A 24,056-nucleotide genomic window follows, 5' to 3' on the forward strand; every position below is an offset into this window, starting at 1 on the left:
TATTTAGTGTCTCGTAGGGGACGCCTGTTCCTGCGCTCGTGCTCTTCACCTCCCATCTCCAGTTCCCGGCAACCTTCCAGAGTGGATGGAGCAGTAATGATAATTTCCATATATATTGAGTGACCTTTCTCTCCTGGAACACAGTGGAACGGGTGAGGGACGAGGGACACCCGTTTGCCCCGTTTAATCATCTATAATACCTTCTTTCCCCACCACCCAATACGGATCGGCACTAACCTACGATAACCTTTATCTTGCGGAATGAGAGTCTGGCTGATCTTGCCGAAAAATCGGCAACCTGTCTTGTCGTTACTCTCAGCCGGGAGTAATTTTCCCCAAGACATCACCACATGGGTCAAACTAATGAAGGTGAGGTAGTCTGGTGAATAGCCTGTAGCTCTCAGTTTGAGAACACTAGAAAGGTTAGCGCGAGAGAGAGGAAATTAAAGACTGCATAACTTGAATGGGGAACTATCCAAGCATCCGAGCGCCCCCTCTTTACACCTGACATGAACATGTGATTTGTATTCAAATGGTGTCGGGATATCTTTTCACTGGATTACATAGCCAGCCTCAGCGTTTAAATGTGCCTCCTGTATCCACGCTGAGATATGATCTCTCTTTCCCTTGAAAAATGCAAATAGTCATGCGTGTCAGTTCCCCTTGTTGCATTTACCTCCCAGAGAACGCTGGCGGGCCAGGAACTCATTCTACATCCCATAAAAAAAATAAAATAAAATAAAATAAAATAAAATAATAATAATAATAATAATAATAATAATAATAATTATATATATATATATATATATATATATATATATACATATATATATAAAAAGGTTTCATATTTTACACTTGGGTTAATATAAAGAACCGTGTTTGATATTGCTCACATATCGCACCAACAGACACTCACTGGGCCTTGTAGTATCATTTTGCACATTTTTGCACTATGTAATTGGGCAGCTGATCGTTTTCATGTCATCAATCTATGAGATTCATTTAGACCATGAGATAAATAATACCATGAGGTACCAAATGACAGTATATAAATGCTCATTGGAAGTCATCTGAGGAATCTTGAAATATCTTAAACGGGTTTACGTTAGCAGTCGGAAGCATGACCTTTCATTGTTATATAAATGCTTTGTCAACTTGTAAAAAAATTCTCAAATGTTCTGTTTACATCATACATCACTAAACCAATCATTGAATTATTCAAATTATTCTATTTTCATGCTTATTGATTATAAAATTAACAGTTTCACCCTGACCATAAAATCAGATCGGTACCGATCAAATCTCATTTAAGATCCAATAACACACTGGATGATAGGTTTTAAAGGAGATTCAATATTGCTTGACCGATCCTCAGATGACCGGACTGGCAATTTGGAGAAGGTCAAAAGATGCATTTTTGATCACGCTGTTAACATACTCGTTTAAAGCTCCACAAATTAGAATGGATTCCTTCACCTACAACAAAAAAAAACATTTTAACCAGTCGCGAGGGTCGGAGCCACAGCGCTGGCGCGATATCACCAACAAACAGTGAGGTGGTCATACAATGATCTGCACTTTGGAGACAAAATGAGCTTAGCACTGGAATTAAAAAGGAGAGGAATGTACGGATGCAACTTGTAGTCGTGTTTTTATTATAACATGCTTTCAAGTGACAACTATCGATTCCTTTGCAGCCAATAGGGTTAGGGCTATCATCGGGTCAACAAATTTGTGCAGCCAGAAAACAAAGAATTTAGTTTTTTATGGTCCACTGTAAACAGCTCCAAGCAGAATGCTGTGTTCCCATATCGCTCATTCAGGGGTATTCAAAATTATTTCCATAGGTTATTTTTAGTGAAAAACGAAATAGTTCTATTAAATCAAATTGCCCTATTTGAAAAGCCCCTGTAACACAGTGGTTCACTCCAAGACTTAAGATTCAACGCACAAACAAAGTTACGTTTCTAATGAAATACTCCCGGCTTGAATTTAATTAGGGATACATAATATTCAGAGTAGTTCATTCATCTCGTCCTCAGTAGTTTTTGTTCTCCAGCTTGCAGGGGAGCAGAGAGTGGATCTAGACATTTGTTTATTCAGTTTGAATAGACCAAACCAGAGTTGGCTCTGGCACGCATTGAAATGATTAAAATCACTTTAAAAATGTATACACATCGTACACAATCTCAGGAGTGTCACCATCATGAGATGAATAGCCATACAAATAATTGTGATTAACAATTTGTGTTTTTTTGTTTATTTTATGTCAGTCTCACAGCAAAGCCTATATTTGTCTAATAATACACATCCACCTGATTAAGACGCGACACTTTTTGGTATTGAACATCAGGAAATAAAAATAATAATTGAGAGTTGACAGGTAATTTCCTCCGACTCGAACAGATGAAACACGCCCAGTTGCCATTCTATTTGTTGCAGCGTTTCTCACGTCGGTTTAACATCCAGGAGGATTTTCAAAATGATTGCGATTAGCACAAATAATTACAATCAGACGCAGACGACATAATTATTGTGACAGCTCTACATTTGGGTTAGCTTTTGAAAGACGCCGTACATGAGCGCGGTACAAGCACAGCAGCAGAAGCCTGACTACTGCTGCCGTGAGACGTCGCGCTGTACAGTTCGGGCGATTGCCGAAATGGGAAAAGTGCATCTGTAATTGAAAGCGAATTAGTATGATTTGAAGCTTGTGACTGCCGCCATGCACAAATAAAGACATTATCTGCATTATTTGCCATTCCGGTTAATTCCCCCCGCGCGGGCCCCCCCCCTTTCCTTTTATTGTAATGGCTCAGTCATTCAGGACCTTGCACTCTATTGGTGCGAGCGCTGTGGTTATCAGAACAGGAACCTTAATGAAGCAATCTTCCTTCTCCCTGACCGTGAAAGAGCCCCAGGACCAATTACCGTGTGGCTCAAAAGCAGAGTTGACACCTTCCTCCCCCGGTCTCCCGTCTTTATAGTCTCAAATGACATGGTTTGTTTTTTTTAATCAAGCCTTTTATTGTTCATCTGTACAATGAATACCGCAATTACTGGTCGGACCGTTTATCTGACAACAACCGGTTGCGGGGGGGGGCGACCGATTTCGGCTTTGCACAATATCCTCGTCCGCGGGGGCCAAAACAATTTTATTCCTGCGAGAAGGCAGTTTCCCCATGCTGGGTTCAATCCAAAGCAGCGGTTGGTATTGAACCGAGGAAGACGATGTACAGAGGGCAGTTTGAGGACCTCGCCTTGCTTCCAGAAGGGTAGGTTTTGTGGCGTTGTCCCCCCCCCTCGCCACAATGTAGGCTCATGGTTTTACAACGCTGTAAAAAAAACAACAACAAAAAAAACAAAAAAAACCTGAGGATCTGTTTATTGTCTCCAGCATTCCATTCTTATTCAGTGAGAGTCTGCTCAGATGGAGAGATTCTGGCGGGGTAAGCACTTTCTTCTTCTCCTCCCTCTCACTCTCGCTCTCTCCCTCTCTCATTCTGCATCTGATCGGCTGCCTGCAGCAAGCTTCTTATGCAGCACAAATGTTTGCCTCTGGCTCCAAATGAATAATGTAGTGCATATACCATTACCATAATACACAGGCGTTTCATATATGCACAGCTCAACAACATGAGTCATAGAAATATCACTTACAAAGCTATACGGAGCCCCGCCGCATCTACCGGGCGCGAGGGATGATACAACAAGGCAATAACATAATGGACAGTTTCCATCAATGGAGAACGCATGCCTCCACAAAAAAATAGGCGGGGGTGATTTGACAACACTGCGTTGTATGACGCAAAATAAATATGTGTGCAAGAGACAAAGAGAGAAACTGTACATTACAAGGACGGCGTGTTGAATGCCATCCGGGACAGGTTTCCCTCTTGAGAAAATACTGCAGCCTCTGCGGGATTTTCACTATTTTTGGAGTTAATTTGATAGCCCCACTTAAAATCGTTCGGCCATGATTAGGGATTGCGCCCCGCGCCCCCAAGAGCCGGCCCTGTCGAAGCACTTCAGGCAGCCGTTCGGCCTTGTGGCCAAAAGGCCGCACTTATTACGGAGAGGTTGGTGATCTGAAACAAGTGGCTCTGCAGAGTGGAACAGCGCGGCACTTCATTAGTTTAGACCCTCGCCGCCATGACATCGCTCCTAAAGTTTATAGGTGTGTCAAAGTGACATCTGGCTGAGGCTGTGTGTACACACACACAACATACAGTGTGTACTGTATTAGTGTACAGAGAGAGAGAAAAAAAAAAAAGAGCATTTCCCCCTGGGGACTTGATCCAAAGCGCCGCCATTCATTTGTCTGTACAGAAGACGACGTGAACATTTCAACCCCTTCAACAGAAGGTATGTCATTTAAACGACTGCAAAGCTTAAAAGCGAAAGCCCATTATTTGTGGTTTTGGAGGAAAAGACATCAGGTTCTGAGATGGTATCCTCTTCACGGAGCTGATGGAACCCGAGAACAATTATTTATCTTAGTATTTGAGATATTTGTTCCCTTGCCAAAGATCCCTCTGTTTGCTTTCTTGTCAGCTGCGGATTATCAATTCTGTCACTCCCAAAGACTTAAACTGCTTCCGTAAAATCCAAAAGGGGTTTTGTAATGGGAAGATGCCAAAAAAGAAATAGAAAAAAAAAAAAAAAAAAAAAGAGGAAGAAGAATCTCCACACGCTGAGTTTCATGCCCAGTTTCTCCTCGAAGCCATTAATAACCCACCGGACCAGTGTTTGCCAGAAAGGAATCTAACAAACGAGGACATTGAGAATTCAATGGCTTGAATGAATCAAGACAGGCTGTGCTAGCTGTCAAACAAATGTTGCGATGGAAAGCATTAAGAATAGATTATCACAAGTCGATGTCAGGTCTGGAGCACAGCATATGTTGCCTTCATTTGATATCAGTGAATACATTTATTTTCCACTTCAAACTTTGCAGTGGAAGAGAATAAATAAAATGATGGATACTTGTATCAGTTGGATCATATGCTTGGTAAGTGTGCAAAGTCGGTCCGTCTGTGGGCTCATTATTGACCACAGACAGACAGACAGACAGACAGACAGACAGACACATAGATGGACAGACAGACAGATAGACAGGAGTGTGGCCTCATGGTGAGCAGAGCCATTTTTTCAAAATCTGTATTAGTGTTGACTGTCTGGGACTTCGGTAGGTTGTGACATGCCAGGACTTCTATTCTGTGAGGTAAGTACTGGAGGTAAGTTAAGTTTGATTTAGGAGGCATGACATTTCACCGCATATATGTATGAATATATGTATATGTATGTGACAAATAAGAACTTGAAAAGGGAAAAGCTGGTGATTTTGGAAGATGCTGTTGTCCATGCGCCATGTGTCAGTACACACAGTGTTAATGTGATAGGCCTATATTTTGTTATGCCGTCAACACCATTTTGGACTTGGGTGATTCAGATTTTGGAACATTTTGTATGTCATTGTAAATTCCGTAGCACGTCAACAAATAGTCATCCCGACTGTTGACAGGATAAAGTGAAATGCATAAACACAGTAAACTGTAGAACAAGAGATCCGCAACCCAACTTTGCTCAAATACAACAATAGACGTCATGAAATACATAATAAAAACAAAAATAAACAGATTCCATGATTCAGTCCACTTTAAACTGATATCCCTATTCAGAGAAATCGCCCTTGCCATGATGATTCACACAAATTGCCATGCACAAGACTATAATCAACTGGAATACCCGAGAGCGTTCTTCCACCCCCCGCCCCCGGTCCCCCGCCCCCTCATGCATATTGATAATCTTCCCCGCTGTGCTTAATGGTAACACTGTGAAGAATGAATCTGGGTGTGTCACGCGCACAGCAAATCCCCCGTGGGCGCGGCAAAACACTAATATGCAGCCGCGGCACCAAGAGAATCCCCAGCAGAGGGAGAAGGACTGGAGGTCAGAACCCACAGAGGACGGAGGCGAGGCTCCTCAACCACTACTCCGCGCTGACCGGAGATTCACATTCGTGTCCAGGCCCGGGAGACTGCGATCGCATGGCAAAGCGACCGTTTGCTGGTTCTCTTTACATTCGTGGCTTCCCTTTGGTGCCTCGATGTCAAGGAGTGACAGCTCTGTTTTACGGGCGCTTGTGAGGTTATTACATCACACAGACTCGGTTATGGGAGAGGCCGCCCGGAGGAGGCCGTTTGAGCTCCAGATGCACAGCCATGTTTAGCATTGAGCCCGGTTCAAAAAGGAACAGAACTCATGTACGCAGGATGTGAAAGGCATTTAGCCGACGCCGTTTGTCCTTAGTGAATACCGACGACTGGGACGGAAAAATAAGCTGAAAATTCCTGGCCTACCAATACAAGCAAGCCAGTGAAAGCAGTGGAAAGGGTCAGCGCAGCCGTGCCCTGACAAATATGTTGAGATAAAACATTCCAGAGACACCCGAATAAGACTGGATGACAGAGGAGCACAACATTTCTTTCCATATTGTTTTTTTTTGTCCTTTACACAGCTTTTGTGTTGGGCTGCGTTACTGTCAAATTTCAGTATTTTGTAATTGTTTTAATATGTCCAGGAAACGAGGCTCCTCGCACGCTTAAATCAAAAGGCAGGCGAGCAGGAGATTACCTGGATGCTCTTAAACCGGGAGAAGTTGTCTTAACTTGCAAACATTTATTGCGAAACAAAGCAATGAGTAAGACCTATGACTTGCATCGCCAAATTATTTTCCCGATGAAGGGTATTTTGACGTTCCTTACTTGCCCGAATGTGTTATTATGTAAAACACAAACTCTGTTTTTTTAGGAACATGCAATGTAAATGAAGTTATTACTATTTAAGTGGACCTATTATGAAAAGCTCACTTTTGGTGTCTGATGGGCCTACTAACACACAAACTGTAGAATAAGAAAAGACAAACAAACAGTCAGTTTGTCATGAGCTGTCTATTTCAGGAAACGTGGTGAAACGAGCCGGTCAGATTTGCAACTCCTTCCTATGTCACATGGGGCCTCATTAGGATTAGAAGCGCCCGCCATATCAGTAACTCCACCCACGGCCGGAGATATGGCCCGCACTCTAGCATTATGTCCAAGCTAAGAGCTGGACATGGGAACTGCTCTGCTGGCTTATAGACCAGCACAAATCTTTTAAAAGAAAGAGGAATCAATACCAATTGTCCGTGAGAAAACTGCAGACGAGGGAAATGTAAGTGTTTAAAAAATAATTGATGTGTGTTCCTCTTGCCGTTACTTGCCTTTTGCCGTTAACTCATAACTGCCTAGTTACGCTGTAATCCTATGACCAGAATATCTTGGCGGCTGTAGGTGAACTTAACATTGCCGAACTGACATATAAACAAAAATACACATAAACAACACCGAAAATGAGAGCATCGAGACCGGTGCTCCTGTGCGCGCCGCCACCCTGGTCATGTCCGACCGTTCCGGAGTGGGTTGTGGCGCAAAGCGACACACACTGAAACAGTGCGTCAGGAACAGTCCGGGTTATAGAGGCATGTTATAATGGCTGGAATGCATCATCTTCTTCAAAGACCTGTTTTGGGGACCTCGGAGACAGAATTTAACTTGTTGAAAAGGAGTACAATAGGTCCACTTTAATGGCATAATTATTATTTGGTTAAGGGAATCCCTTTACAGGCGAGGGCATTCATAGCAATTAACGGAGGAAAGGGTTTGGGAGATTGGAGGGAGAGGATTCTGGAAACCGCAGGCCGTACAAGGTCTATACGTTTTCTCTTGTTCATTTTTGGAGTCCTTTCTGTTTTTCCGCGAGGAGGGGTTTATCGATCAGTTCGTTTAATTTCAGCTAATATTTGTTGTGTTTTCAACTGAAGCTGAAACCCGTCACGTATGATGTCTAGACCTGTTCCCAGGAGAATCTTTGGAGTAGAACTACAGGCATCATTTCTAGGCTATGGAGCAAACAAAATGTCTTGTTTACCCATAAATTTGGTGGTTTCAGTGTCTCTCTGGCATTTTACCTGAGGACAACATCATAGAGTATATTTTAGTCTTTCTGGCTTTGGACGAGGGTTCTTACTGTGCAGAAATATTGATTGAGCTGTCCTGATTCCTAGCAATTTTCAAATGGAGTGGCTGCCCACACAGAAAGTGCATTTAGTCCGGGCTGTTGGCCTGGTTTTATCATTGCAGCATTTGTCCTTAAATTACTTATCTCTCTATCGTAATAAAGTACTTGTTCTCTTCAATTTGCAATTTCCTCCATTCGCTCATAAAAAAAATAAATTAAATAAAAAATAAGGAGATGCTTTTACTTCAAGACTTGAGATGTATGACAATGAGAATAATAGCTGTGTCAAATCTCCTCGGGTTTCCAAATGTTCCTATCTGTTTGATGCATGACAATGCCAAGGTGACAAGCGGAGCTGTCACAATACTGGCAACAAGATAAAGCCCGAAAAAGGAATTTAAATACCCTCAAATGGCTTCTCTGACTGGTGACAGAACACAAAACAGACAAATCTTATTCTGTGATGGAAAACCATTCTCAAAAGGAGAATTAAAAGGCAAAAAACGGGAAGAATACACCTTGATATTTGTTTATAACCTCCCCTTTAAAAATGTCTCACATCCTCAAAACAGAAAATAATAAGCAACTGCAACATTTAGGATAGGATATATATTAAGGATTTAAAAAAACCCATAAAACTGAGGGACTGTCTTCAAAAGTGACTTGCATTTAGTTTGATTAATTGAGGATGGATGGTGCCATTAGGAGCGGCATGTGGACTCGTCACCTCACGCAACGGCTCATGAAACCACCAGTGATCCTTAGCAGCGAGCTGCGCTTCCCTCAAACCACTGGCCTATATAGCCACCTAATCTGTGCTCTAATCGGTCCCACACTCACCAACAAGCCCAACACTGCAACAATGCAGAAAAAACCCCAAATAATAAATAAATCACACACAGGGCCATATTCTTCACCTTGTAGCAGAACGTGGCATGACTCAATCAGCAGTGCTGTGGGGGAGGGCAGGTTTGTTCTGCACGATGATAAGATGAGGAAACTCTCATTCTAGGTCTGGACACAAGCATAGATCAACAAAGAAGAGGCGTCTATACGTGTGCGCACACACACACACACACACACACACACACACACACACACACACACACACACACACACACACACACACACACACACACACACACACACACACACACACACACACACACACACACACTGTGTGTGAAAGAATGAAGGAAGAATAAAGAATAAGAGGAAATGCATCATCTGCTCAAGGCTCGAGGTGCAGAGCGGATGAACCCATTTCGCACAAATCACCGTCCGTCCAGCCGAGCGGTCCAACAGGCCGTGACTCCATTTGTGGAAGGGAACCAGATGACTAACCTTTCAGGTTAACCTGGCCGGGGCAAGAAGCGTGTGGCATACAAATGACAACACAAGCTGCAGCGGTGCACGTTCATCCATGCAAAATATGTAAATGGTACCGGACTCGCTCGCACAAGAAAATATGATTTTCTGATTCATCCGACCCCGTCGTGGTAACGTAGCATGGTGAAGCACAGAAAACCACATTATTAGATTCTGGTGTCAACCCCAGGGTCCACAGAAGGGAGGGGGGGGGGGGGGTACACAAGAAGGATTATGGTGAGGAAGCTTAATTGTTTCCCAGGCAACTGGTTCACCCCTCTAAGACGATGAGTGTGAAATTTCTGCTTGCGATTATTTTACTTTCAAATGACTTAGTCGTGTCCCCCAGCTAAATCTTTTAAGTGAGCCAACCTAGTTTTTCCCTTCTTAGGGAGACTTCTGAAATAGATTATTTAGAGTCCTCGAGGAAAAACAATATCTCACTTGGCCTCCAGTGAAATATTACAACTAGGTTATGACCAGGAATGAAAGACTAGCCAAATGTTTATCGTTAGCGATAGAGGCTTTTAGGGCTTTTCAGACCTGGCGGGGCTGATTAATTCCTCGCAATAAACCTCGTTGTCAGAAGAGCCGTTTCCCCTTAATCACAGGTGTCTATGAAACAATCAAAGCCAATTCCAGTCCAAGTCAAAAACCATCCAAAGATCCCAGAATCTTCCACAGGTTCCACGTCCCCCCTGAAATCCGCTCATCAGTGGTACTGGCCTCCATTTTCTTTCTCAATTCGCCCCTGAGCGCAGATCGGGGGTGGGGGTGGGGGGTAATTAGTCTGGGTAATAAATGCGAATGTCACTTGGCGTTATTATGCCTGTTAATAAGGGCCGGCTGCAGCGGCCGCATCCCAGGAGTAAAGGCTTTTGTCGCGTCGTGGTGGGTGACTGATGCGCGTGCGGTTTGTTGCCCGGCAGTCACCGTATCTCTTCCTGAACGGCCCAGAGCCACCGCGGCGGCAATAACCATTGTCCGTGGTAAATCCCCGGCACGAGGTGGGGTGGGGATACAAAACTGGTTTTCAAGTCACACTGATGCATATCCCCCCCGCCGTCACCGACACCTGACAACCCGCTCCTCAACACATCCCCGGCCGGGAAAACGGTCATCCAGAACGACGCCCGTTCCATGCAGCATGCGGTCCGTTGGGCTGCTATCAAACAGCTCTGTTTTCGTCTCTTTCGGCAGGGAGCGACGCCACCAGCACGGGCCGCAGTCGCTCTAATCCGCCACAGATTACCATCTCAAACAAAACAAACCGAATAACATTATGACAGCGTGGCGACACACACACGCACACACACACGGGCACACACACGAGCGCGGCATTACGCCGCAGCCCTTCATTATTTAAAATGGGAAGCCTCGGAGAAAAAGATGCATTCCTTCATTCAACAGTCATTCATCCACACAAAAGGCTTTGGTTGAGAAAGATGACATCTCCCTACCTGCAGTTTGGAGGCGGGTCGAGTGTTATTTCTGCGAGCTCTTTCTGAATCCTGGAAAAGGAAAAAAAAAACAGACAAAAAAGTTGATGATTTAATTCCAGACAAAGGGGAACCTCTTAAGCGCAATGGGGAAGAGTCCTAGGAGGATGTGAAGCGTTGTAAAGCTTTTATTTTCAAATACCAAATCTAAGCTTGTTCCCGACCATGTGGCGACATGGGAGCTGAGCAATGACTCATATTTACACAATACCACCGTGCGAGCTACCAAATGGTTCCGTCCAGATGCAGCTTTTCATTTGCAACCCATGACAAAAGTTTTTATAGACACATTATTACCAGGAAGGCTAAATTAGTCCTCATCTTTGAGTTTGTAAGTCTCGCATCTTTCCCATTGTGACCTTATCACTGCTCTAATTGTGATAAGTTAATAACGGTGAATAAAAAGATCAAGCTAGGAGGGAAGAAATAAATAAAAATGATTGCACGCCGGCAATTTATATCCCACGAGATGCAAAAAGATGATCATTTACACTCTAAAGGCCAAATGAGTCAATCATCCCACTGCTATTCCAAAGCATCACAGCCCCACACTTTAGCACAGAAATGTCATATTTAAATTTCACAACACAAACACGGTAATTCCAACCAATCTTCCGCAGAGAGAGAGAGAGAGAGAGAGAGGTTTTAAGTGGAGCACAGCATCGGCCCCCGTCACAAAAGGACGACGCCGTGGCCTCGGCCGGCGGCACACTCGCCCGGTCGGTTGCATAATTCTGTCACCCCCCCCCCAAAAAACCGAGTGAGTGCTAAATACGGTGGGGGTAAGTAGTGCTGGAAACCTGGTTGATGGATGCAGATAGGGTGTATTTGTCTGAGTTGTGGAGTGGAGTGGCGGGGGATTCAGACGCCTTTGACAGCTGGTATTACTGAATGACATTACTCTATAACGGTAAGTCACTTCTTTTAGTAATGCAGCAATATTGTAACGAGTCCGGACTGTAGATTAACGGCCACTTGGTCATACTGGGCTCAATAGTCACTAGTTATCATAGAACTACCTCATGTGAACTTGTGTAGATAGATGTGCACATACGCATGGTTCATTCTGGCGTTATCTAATCCAACTATAATCTCACTATAAAGGAAGGGATCTGTCTGTCTCTCTGTCTGTATGTCCCTCGATTATCTCCACAACCATTCATCCGAACGGCTTCACACGCGGCAGGTGTATTGCTGGACGTGCAAGGACGTGCAGTGTCGAATTTGGTGCAATTTACACACAGGAGGGACACTTTTAATATTAATAAACCTTCAATAAACAACGAACAGCAAGCCAGCAGGAGGGGGGGGCTTTAGGGCTCTGTGACTGAGTCACAAGGACTGTCTTTTCCCCGGTGTATGACTTTAACCGGCAGTTTCATCTTCCATTGTGGAACACAGGGCTGAATAATTGACATTTTGTTAAACCGTGCCATTAAAATGTCTTAGAAAGTCTTACATTTTGAACGACATGCACGAGTACAAATTAATTCAAGGCCTTTCGAGTGCTTTTTGATTTCATCACTTTCAAGGATTTCACACAAAACAAATATAAAACATTTTCAATGTGATCTTTATTAAAATATAATATAATCGTATCACACACACTCACACACACTTAATCTCATTGTCATAAGTGTGTAGTTCCAGCCATGTTGTAATCTATGTCGCAAAAGCGATTCTGGAAAATGTTAGAACGTTACGATTACAATAACAAAACCAGGAGGAATATCACAGGCTTTCAATGATGGCGTTTTTTCCCCCAAGGACTTCTCAAGCATTAAAGGGGCTATTTCAAAGGTATTCCAGTACTTACATTTCTGAGGGCGAAATTCAAGCGCCTCAAGGACCTGGTAAGAATCCTGTATTTTGTGTAGAGCTAACTCATGTCAACTTGTGTAGATACAGGTGTACTGTACATGTGTTTTATTTCTCATCTCATTTGAATTTATATCTCTTTCTCAGCTGCACTGGTTTTGCTGCAATAACGCCCGAATTTCCCCTCCGGGTATAAACAAAGTCCAATCGCATCGTATCTTAAAGTCCAATCGTATCGTCTCAATGGTGTTGTCCCACATGTCGCCAGGTTCTCTGGAGTGCCGGCGGCGATGCCACCCCACCGTCCGGCTGCGGATCCAGGCCCGGCTCCGTGGGCTCCCTCCCCACGCCGCCTCTTTATATAACTACACACCGACCGGTCGCGACAGCGGGGCGAGGCCCGAAATAACACAACACGCGCGCACGATCTTTACCTCTTGGCACTGGTGGAGAGTTTGGCCGCCGTTTTACTCGAGATCTTGGTCTCCTTCTTCTTGGGCTGAGTCTGTTCCCGCTCCTGCTCGGGCGGCACCGACTCCCTTTGTTCGATGTCGGAGCTGCCCCCGCTGGTGCTGGGGCTGTCGTCCGGTCTCTGCACGTCGCTGGACATCTTGGGCCCTGAGGGCGAGAGGGGAGAGAGGGAAAGGGAAAAAAAAAAAAGTAAGGGAGTGAGCGGGGGAGGCGGATGTCCCTCGTTTCAGACGCCTGAAAGTTTAGTCTTTTATTATATTATTGGAGGGGGGTGAAAAGGCAGTGACTTCTAATGGCCACCGTTCAAAGTGACAGCTGGTATGAACGGGAATAAATAATGTGCGATCGGCTCAGCAGAGTAGAATGTAACAAGCCATTTCCCTCGATGACGGGCTGGAGATGAGGAGGAGACAAATTAGCGCCGAGGTGTATAGATGACTTGATTGAAGATGGACAGATTCAATGATTTATTGCCGTCCAGAGGGCATATATATACACACAATATATTCAAGGTTATTTTGTACGGATGCTCTACGTACACAGGGTTACAACCGATAGCACCTGAGTGAGTGATTAATGAAATAATCCATGGAACGACCCTGCTGAAAGGCAAACTGTGCCCCTGGGAAGTGAGAAGGAGTTCGCCTGTCACGGGTGGAAATACATTAAGGCAAAAGGCAGCGTAATAATAATAATAATAATTATTATTATTACAATAATAACAGACACTATAATAACATAACACAGAGACTGAACCGAAACGAATATGACAAACAGTCCAGATAGAAGAAGCAGTAAAAAACTCGGGACAGATCTCATTCTTTGGTGGGGAGGAGGAGGTGGTGGAGGAGGAGGTGGTGGTGGTGGGGGACACCAAACATCAAGACGCATCTCCTCCTTTCATCCTCCTTTGATCCGTGCACCGCGGCGGGGGGGGAGGGAGGGTGGGTGGGGGGGGAGGGAGGGTGGGTGGGGGTCGGGGTCCGGTTCGTGTGGGTTGTTTTTTTGTTTGTTTTTTGTTGTTGTTGTTTTTAAAAAAAACACGGACTCCACTCCACTAATGACCGCGGTGGGGACATGACGTGTTGACAAAAGACCCCCCCCCCCCACGCCACCCCGTCGGACGGGGGGGCTGCGGCAACAACGTCCCCGTTAGAAATAAATAAATAAACAAACACACAAACAAATAAATGAATAAAAACACGAGCAAACAACAACAACAAACAACGGAATCGCGATGCTAGGTGGGGGAGACCCAGATGGAGGGAGGGAGTCCACGCAGTGGGTGGAGGCGTGGGACCTGGTGGTGGTGGTGGTGGTGTTGGAGGCCTCGTCGGTTCACACGCCGTTTCAATGACAATAATAATAATAATAATAATAATAATAATAATAATAATAATCATAACAACAACAACAACAGTATTCCGCATCCGAGGCCGACGTGGACCGGGGGGTGGGGGGCGACGAGCGGCTCTGGTCCGACGGTTGCTCGAGGAGCGTGCACGGAGCGCTCGGACCCGTCTGCACAAAGGGAAGCACCACCCTCCCCTCCCCTGCCCTCCCTCCTCCACCCACAACACCACCACCACCACCTCCTCCTCCTTCACCACCTCCTCCTCCTCCTCCTCTCCCTCTCAGTGGGAAAAAAACACGCCGCTTCCACGGGACATTTCGCCGACTTTCCGCCGTCGCGATAGTGACGTTTACCTGGCGTGTGGCCGCTCCGACGCGTCGATCCGAGTGGCGGATAGATCCAGGTGTGGGAGAGCGAGCGAGAGAGAGAGAGAGAGAGAGAGAGAGAGAGAGAGAGAGAGAGAGAGAGAGAGAGAGAGAGAGAGAGAGAGAGAGAGAGAGGCGTGCGTGTGTCCGTGTCCCCCCCCCCCCCGCGCGGCCGTGCTCGTGCTCGTGCTCGTGCCGCCGCCGCCGCCGCCGCTCGCGCCGCCGCTTCCCTTCGCGTCTCGTGTCCCTTCGCGGTCTAAAAAGCCGGAAAGGCGGCTGCGCGAGCGCGATCACAGTGGCGGAAGGGGAGAGGAACGGGAGGAACGAGAGGAACGGGAGGAACGAGAGGAACGGGAGGAACGAGAGGAACGGGAGAGAAAGGGGAGAGAAACGAGAGAGAAACGAGAGAAACGCGCAGTGGAGCGGCGGCGCCGGACCGCCTCCACGCGCGCTCCCGCACTGCCGCTGCTCGTGCACGTGCGCTGGCTGGCTGCGTCGCGGGGGGGGGGGGGGGGGTGAGGTGGAGCGGAGCGGGCCCGCGCGGTCCCGGTGTCGGCGTTTAAAAGGGGCGAAAAGGAAGAACGAGCGAAAAAAAACAAAACAAAACAACAAAAGCAAAACCAAAAGCGGACGGGGTTCGGTCCGCGGTGTCTTTTTGACGTCACAAGGTCGCGCCGAACGGGACGCCCGCCTCCGACGAGGCTGGCCCCGCCTATTAAAGTGGTAATCCGTGAGATTGTTTTGGTTGAAAGGAGGTGACTCGCACTTACTCACGTGCGTCCTTCTCCGTTTGCTGTTTCTGCGTCGGCGGCGGCGGGGTCCGCCTTTCCTGGGGGGGACCCCGCGGCCGCCGCAGTGAGTTTGGATCGGGCGGCAGTTTGTTGTCCTGACCGAAAACAAAGGCGTGGTCAGTGAGCGGTCTACGCGGACCCTCGGATGGGAAAAAAAAAACAAAAATTGTGATTATAAAAAAAAAAAAAGAAAATCCCTGAAGCGTTGGAGAAAAGGAAAGTGAAAGTCAGTATGGACGTATAAACAAGAAAAAAACACTTCCGGTTTCCAATGTTGGGCTCGGGGTCACTGCGCCGCCGGGCACGTTGGGGGGCTTCTGTGCCCCTGGCGCTTGTGGGCGTGTCGGCACAAAAACCGTGTGGGCTTTGTGTTCCATGTTTAATAGACATTACATCCATGGGTGGTACCTGGTGTACGTTTTTATTATTAAAAATGCCTTCGTAAAAACAACGTAAATAACCCTCCCGTCTGTCCCTCAGAACTAAGAATTGTCCTTATTGGAAAAACGTAAAATGACGCGTTCCTTATCTCGTCGATCGTTTAAGGGAAGTCTTTTCATGAACAAAAATGGCCCGATTCGTGTGTCCGGGCGTCCATCTTCCATCGCCAGCGCCGCTGAGGAGCGTGTCTCCCCTCCTATTGGCCGCCGCTCAGCGCGGCTCGTTTGCATGAAGTTGAAACCCGCTCCGAGCTCCACAGGAAATGCATCGCAGCCCGTACGCAGGCGATGTGACCCCGCCGTTAATCAGGGCTCGCAGTGTAATCAGCAGAATGATTTTACGGACTGTCACTTTAAATTTAGTCAATATTGTCGTCACGGCAATGACGAATATGTAATGTGGGTCGCTCGGATCCCACAGAATCACTATAATTAAAGATGTTGAATCGTGCTGTAGCCCCGCGATATCTCACTATAAAGGGAGGACTCTGTCTGTCTGTCTGTCTCAATAATCTCGACAACATCCGATCTACTTCACACTCGGCGGGCGTGTTGCTGGGGATCCAAGGACGTGCAGTGTCGAATTTGGTGCAATTTGGACACGGGGCAGGTGTAATATTAATAAACTTGAAATAAACAGCGAGCCCACCGGGGGGGGGGGGGTGGGGCTTCAGGGCTCTGCGACCGCCTGTCTTTCCCCGGTGTTTGACCTTACCCCCGCAGTTTGTGGAACACAGGACCGAATCATTGGCATTCTATTAAACTGTGCCATTAAAAAGTCTTACATTTTGAACTAGTTTGTCTAAGATAGGGACCATATTACAGTTAATATGTAATAGGAACATTAAACAATGTCAATAATCATATTTTGGATAATTAGAAGTGAATTTTTGCACCACCGAGAGTGCAAGCATATATTAGGGTCCTAATGTAACAATTAGCCAGGCATGTGTTAAAATAACACACCCAACGCCTGCAACTTTCCTGGCTGTGGGGACTGATGTGTGACGCTTTTCCTCTTTAGCTCCCAGTGGGTGGCCTGGTTGTTCCCTAGTAAATAACACTACAGAGGCCCCGCTGTGTCACTGCAGTGGGCAGCGCTGCTGCCGCCGCTGCTGCTGCTGTTTACAGAGTGATTTGTGGGCTTGGACTCACTTATTTTCCTTCAGAGATACATATTGTGAGCTTCTGTTCCAAAGTGAGACACTATGTTGTACTGCTTAATATGATATATGGGCGGACGGACGAATAGATAGATAAATAGACAGACAGACAGATTGGTTGATAGATAGATAGTCTTGGGGATTGATGAAAGTCAGAGGTCATGCAGCTGGAGCTCCACCCCATTTCCACTCCAGTCAGATACTTAACTTTGCCCCCGTTATTGGTAACACACTTAACCTCCAGGACAAATCCCGCCGAATGCGCAGAGAAAAGACATTCAAAGTAAAAGCGCAGAGGGGAGAAAAACCCAAAGTGTCGCTGGAAGGACCCCCCAGCCCCGCCCCAGCCCCGCGGATCTGACCGTCCACGCTCGCTGGCGTGGGGGAAGCCCTCCGCCGTGGCCCCGCTCTCATGTCATATTTATCGTCTCTCGCAGCGACCGAGCTTTAACGCCGGCTTTCGCCAAAACGCACAACTGTGCTTTGTCCCCCGGGGTCCTACAGAGTGTGTCAACAAGTATATTTGTTGTGGTTTTTTTTATTCAAATTTCTTTTTACTGCCCCCAAAATAACTCCATTACAAACATACCCCAGGATCCCCCCCTCCTCTTGGTGTACGGCTTCAAAGCAGCATGGGTTGCTCTTAATTGCTGTGAAGTGTGTGTTTCCTGTGTGTGTATGTGTGTGTGCGTGTGTGTGTGTGTGTGTGGGCACACGCGCATGCGTGTGCGCGCGCCCTGCTGCAAGTTGCCGGAGTACGATACCCACAGTCAAAGCCAGTATCAGTCCAGCCCTTCCCGAGTGCTCCACGGCCCACTTGGATTGCCCTCCACAGTCATTAAATCAGCATGATAAAGGGGCCCCGGGGCCGGGAGGGTTTTTTTTTTTGGGGGGGGGGTGTGTGGGGGCCGCTGTGACAGACAGCGACCTATAGTCCCAGCACGTGAATGGGGACGGCTTCAGCGAGCACACTTCCTCAGTCTCGCCCCGGCGGGCCCCAGGGTCACGTCTGTTCCGCACTAAAGGGGGGTCCTTTGTCATGGAAATGCATCCTGGGCAGAGTTTAACCCACAAAAGCCATCCTTAAAACTCAGGGTGGGGTTGAGGGGGGTTCCCTGTTTCGTGTCGGTGTCGTGTCTTCGCCCGGTTCTCTCCCTCCGCAAACCAGACCGGACAGCGTGCCCGGCCGGGGGGGGGCGGTCACGTTTTCCTCTGCCGTCGGACCCCAAAAAGTCCTCCGTCCAGCGCCTGGATGGGATGGCTGGGGCTCAAGTCCGGGGACCTTTTTTTTTGTTCAATGTGTTGGAGGAGGGTGACGTTGGATTCTGCAGATTTGACCCAGATGTTGGCGAGGGAGAGAGAGACAGAGAGAGAGAGAGAGGGAGGGAGAGAGAGGGTGGGGGTTGGAGAGAGAGGGAGTGGGGGGGGGGGGGGGGGGACTTCTGACTTTTAAGGTTCCTTTATTTGCAGTAAGTCATGTCACAGAAACTTGCTTACGAGGGAACCAAAAAACAACCAAAATTGAGGCAAACCACAGGAAAATCACAGGTCAGTAGAGAGCACAGACATCCCTCTTCAGAGATAACTAGGTAGGCAGGGATGTGTTGATGTCTTCACCAGGTTTGAGACAGCTGTTCACTATAAGGACGGCTCCCTTTGGAGCCCAGACGTCCTCCTTTGTACAGTTTACCTCCTCGGAGAGAGAGAGAGCGAGAGAGAAACAGAGAGGGGGAGAGGGTGGGAGGGGGAGAGAGAGAGAGAGGGAGGGAGGGATGAAGAGCGATGGCGAGCGAGCATTCATCTGCAATAAATTGTTTGAATGAAGGTTTAAACCAAATGGTTGGGGCGTAATAACAATTATCTGAAAGGAGCGAATTTATTCGTTCCATGTTTGCCTGCAACCGAGATGTTTGGGCAAAGTTTCCGTTCACACAGGGTGACAGGCGGTTTGTTTTTAGGGTTAAAGGTTTGCGGAGTGAAAGTAGGACGCTGGAAATTAAACACATGACACGCGGAGACAGGACAAGCGTCCATGCATCATCCATCCATCATCTGTCCATCATCCATCCATCATCCACCTATCATCCATCCGTCAACTATCCATCATCCACCTATCATCCACCTATCATCCATCCATCATCTGTCCATCATCCATCCATCATCCACCTATCATCCATCCGTCAACTGTCCATCATCCACCTATCATCCACCTATCATCCATCCATCATCTCTCCATCATCCATCCATCTTCCATCCATCATCTGTCCATCATCCATCCATCTTCCATCCATCATCTGTCCATCATCCATCCATCATCCAGCCATCAAAATTGACAATGGCCTCACTGCAAGGGAGAAATTAAATTCAGCTGATCCATTCAACAAGATGACAGTGGAATGTGTGTCGTACTTTTTATCCAATATAATGGGGAAAAAAAAAAAAGTTTAGTTTTACATCTCAGCTTTCCAAAAAAAACCCCAAAAACAAACAAAAAAAACATTCAAGATCGGTCAAAATAACTCTGGAAGTGTCTTCGGTTTAAAAAAAAAAAAAAAAAGCTTTTTTCTCTCCGTTATTTAAAGGACTCCGGTTCCCATTGCTGACGCCGAAGTCACAAGGTCGTTCATCAAAGATCAAAGCGCATCCCATAATTGTCCCTTAGAGGGGACAAGAAAATATTAGGTTGCGGGTGCGGCAGACGCCTCTTGAAGCGTGGGGCAGCGGTTTTTTGTTAACCCGGGCCTCATTAGGAGGTCAGTTCCCATCAGTTCCAGCCGACAACCTCCGAATACCTTACCACTGAGAAACGTACCACTCTGCTGCAGCGCCTCACTGTGTTTACACGGCGTCTAACGGGGAAAACGGTTAAAAACAACAACAACAACAACAACGGGGAAATCGCCCTTCCCAAAGCAGGAAATGATTCCTGAACATGTTTTGAATGACGCTTCTAATCCCCTTTTATTTGAAGCTGCCGATGGAAATGGCCACAGCACACCCGGAGCCGGTGGCGGGGAGGAAGCGACGCAACTCCCTGTTTCGAGTCTCCTGCGCGACGTGGACATAGCCAAAAGAGTCAGTGCAGCTCTGAAAAACACAATAAAACGCAGGGCTGGCGGTATTTATTTGTATTTTTTTTTTTCCGTTATGGCGCGTTAAGACTCCCCGGCTGTATTGTGAGCGTTCCCGTTCATTCGAGGCTTGAACGTTGAGGGAGAAGCTGCAGCGAGTCTCTCACAGCGCTCGGCCAGGTCGCGCGACGAGTGATCGGAAATGACGAGGGCCAAAAAACGTTAATATTCTTCTATCGTCCAAGATGAGGGGGAAAAAAAAGGGTGGAGGTGGCGTAGTAACAGTGAGGGGGGGGGGGGGGGGGGGGGGCGCTTTGCTGCTCGCCGTCCTCTAGGGAAGGAGCAATATTCCAGACGGTGTCTGTCAGTTTGGCGGGAGGAACAACGGCGCCAACGGTTTCGACGGACCGAAGCCGCCGACCCCCAAAAAAACGCGAGAGAAAACAAACAGACAAAAAAAAAAAAGCAAAAAGCAAATCCGAGCGCGCGGCGTTTAAGCTGCAAAGAGCTTTTCCAGCCACAACACGCGCTCGGATGCTGTGCAACGGCGCCGGCTTTTGACCTCTTTTTCCCTGCAGCGGCCGTGCGTGCCCCGACCCCCTTGCGGCGCTCCCGTCTATACACCGCAGAATATCTTCAAAGATTGCGAGGAAAAAAACCCAGAAAAACAACAGAGGAATCCCGTCTCGACGCGGCCGGGTCCGAGTAATGACCCAAACCCCCGGGCGGGCCCTCCCCGGGCCCCGTCATTTCGCCGAGGCACAAAAAGGTCCTTGTGTAGAGATCTGAGCGGCTCTTCATCCCCTCTCCCCCTCTGGTCTGGCGAAGGCTCCAACCAGACGACCGCCGTCGATCTGCTGATCGGGTTAATTGGCCCATCCATGCGGAAAGGAAGTTCGACAGCGTTATTGAAGAAGAAGAAGAAGAAGAAGAAGAAGAAGAAGAAGAAGAAGAAGAATCTTTAATTGTCACGCAGCACACCACAACACACGCACACGCTTTGGGTGGTGGCTGGTGGAACGTGGCCTCTGCATCTGACCCATCCTGGCTTGTCCTTCCTCCGGCGGGGCAGCCAGGAGCGGTGGGCAGCATTGGTGGACGCGCCCGGGGACCTGGTGACGAGTGTTTTTTGGTGGGGGTCCTTACTGACGGTGGGTGGAGGAAACCCCACGTGAGCACAGGGGGAGAACATGCAGGACGTGAAAAAGGCGACACGGTAAAACAAAAAAAACCTCAACTGGAACAGGGGACAGGAGGCAGGGGCGTGGAGGGGGAATAGGAGCGGCAGCCGTGAACGACTGTTGACCGTCTTCATGCTCCTGGGAGCATGTTTGATGGGAGCCGGTGGCCCCCGCCGGCTCCACGCGCGCGACGCCCAGCAAAGTGTGTTTCATACTTTCCAACATGGAGCCCGTGCGCCACACACACCTCGGATAGACCTCCGGACCGATGGACGAGTCCGGAAAAGACGAGACTCACTCGTGGTCGACATGAAAGTTATGATGGTCTGGATTTGACACCCGTTGTTTTTTTTGTTTTTTATTTTTATTTGATTTAATCCCGGCGCATCTCTTATTGCGGGGGGCCGGGGGGGCAGCACGGCCACAAGGCCAACGCACCTCACGGCCGATCTTCAGAGAAACTGCAATCGAACGTACGCTGCTGACGGCAGCTGCATATCTGATGGATGGATGAATGGATGAATGGATGGGTGGATGGATGGATGGATGGATGATGGATGATGGATGGATGGATTGATGTGTGGATGGATGGATGGATTGATGTGTGGATGGATGGATGGATGGATGGGTGGATGGATGATGGATGGATGGATGAATGAATGAATGAATGAATGAATGAATGGATGGATGGATGGATGGATGGATGGATGGATGGCGGCTGTTCATGCCATGTTTGTCGCCGCCATGTCCACTGTTTGCGACTTACGCGGCGGAAAGTAAACAGAGCAGCAGCGATTGTGTCTGACGTTGAATATAAAGCGTGATCATCGCTCGGCACTGCCTCCTCTGCCTCCTCTGCCTCCTCTGCCTCCTCTGCCTCCTCTGCTTCCTCTGCCTCCTCTGCCTCCTCTGCCTCCTCTGCCTCCTCTGCCTCCTCTGCCTCCTCTGCCTCCTCTGCTTCCTCTGCCTCCTCTGCCTCCTCTGCCTCCTCTGCCTCCTCTGCTTCCTCTGCCTCCTCTGCTTCCTCTGCTTCCTCTGCCTCCTCTGCCTCCTCTGCTTCCTCTGCCTCCTCTGCTTCCTCTGCCTCCTCTGCCTCCTCTGCTTCCTCTGCCTCCTCTGCTTCCTCTGCCTCCTCTGCTTCCTCTGCTTCCTCTGCCTCCTCTGCTTCCTCTGCTTCCTCTGCCTCCTCTGCTTCCTCTGCTTCCTCTGCCTCCTCTGCTTCCTCTGCCTCCTCTGCTTCCTCTGCCTCCTCTGCTTCCTCTGCTTCCTCTGCCTCCTCTGCTTCCTCTGCTTCCTCTGCTTCCTCTGCTTCCTCTGCCTCCTCTGCCTCCTCTGTTTCCTCTGCTTCCTCTGCTTCCTCTGCCTCCTCTGCCTCCTCTGCTTCCTCTGCCTCCTCTGCTTCCTCTGCCTCCTCTGCTTCATCTGCTTCCTCTGCTTCCTCTGCCTCCTCTGCCTCCTCTGCCTCCTCTGCCTCCTCTGCTTCCTCTGCTTCCTCTGCTTCCTCTGCCTCCTCTGCCTCCTCTGCTTCCTCTGCCTCCTCTGCTTCCTCTGCCTCCTCTGCCTCCTCTGCTTCCTCTGCTTCCTCTGCCTCCTCTGCTTCCTCTGCTTCCTCTGCTTCCTCTGCTTCCTCTGCCTCCTCTGCCTCCTCTGCCTCCTCTGCTTCCTCTGCTTCCTCTGCCTCCTCTGCTTCCTCTGCTTCCTCTGCTTCCTCTGCCTCCTCTGCCTCCTCTGCTTCCTCTGCTTCCTCTGCTTCCTCTGCTTCCTCTGCTTCCTCTGCCTCCTCTGCTTCCTCTGCCTCCTCTGCTTCCTCTGCCTCCTCTGCCTCCTCTGCCTCCTCTGCCTCCTCTGCTTCCTCTCTCTCTCTCTCTCAAACGCACGCACGCACGCACACACACACACACACACACACACACACACACACACACACACACACACACACACACACACACACACACACACACTGTCTGTGTGTGTGTTTGTGTGTGTGCGTGTCTGCATATGTGTGTGTGCTTGTGTGTGTGGGTGGGTGCGTGGGTGGGTGTGTGCGTGTGCGTGTGTCAAAATCAATAAAACCAATAATACCAATTGACTCCCCAGTAGTCATGTTTTCAGTATCAGTGGCAGGTGACATGATGAGTAAATTCATTTTGTGGGATTTAGTAAAATTTAACCAGGAAGAAAGAAAACAGGTGCGCGTGTCAAAATGAGATATCGATAAAAAAACGAAACAAACAAAAAAAAAAACATGAAAAAAAAAAATCAATAATACCAATTTACTTCTGAGGAGTATTGTTTTTTTTTTAATCTAAACTCAGCTGCAGGTTAAAATAGGAACACATTCATTTTGTTAACATAACAATGTAAAAAAAATTTAAGGATTATAGCGAACGAGTTCTTAGTAGTTGTTTTTTTTTTAATCCAAAAGTAAGGTTCAGAGTAAAATAATTTGGTTGGAAATAGAAAAATGTATTTTA

At 47.7% G+C, this 24,056-nt stretch overlaps 1 protein-coding gene across 1 annotated transcript in view; it reads right to left on the reverse strand.

The window, feature by feature from the left end:
- ube2e2 (ubiquitin-conjugating enzyme E2E 2) overlaps positions 1 to 15,219 on the reverse strand; it is a 30,642-nt gene extending 15,423 nt beyond the window's left edge. The window contains exons 1-3 of the mRNA XM_080005425.1: positions 14,925 to 15,219; positions 13,181 to 13,364; positions 10,890 to 10,940 (exon numbers count right to left, since the gene is read on the reverse strand). Coding sequence (XP_079861551.1) covers positions 10,890 to 10,940; positions 13,181 to 13,356 — 227 coding nt within the window. The 5' untranslated portion in view covers positions 13,357 to 13,364; positions 14,925 to 15,219. The remainder of the gene's footprint in view (positions 1 to 10,889; positions 10,941 to 13,180; positions 13,365 to 14,924) is intronic.
- Positions 15,220 to 24,056: the final 8,837 nt, after the last annotated feature.

The sequence above is a fragment of the Zeus faber genome (genome assembly GCF_960531495.2).
Source record: "Zeus faber genome assembly, chromosome: 8".
Taxonomy (NCBI): Eukaryota; Metazoa; Chordata; class Actinopteri; order Zeiformes; family Zeidae; genus Zeus; species Zeus faber.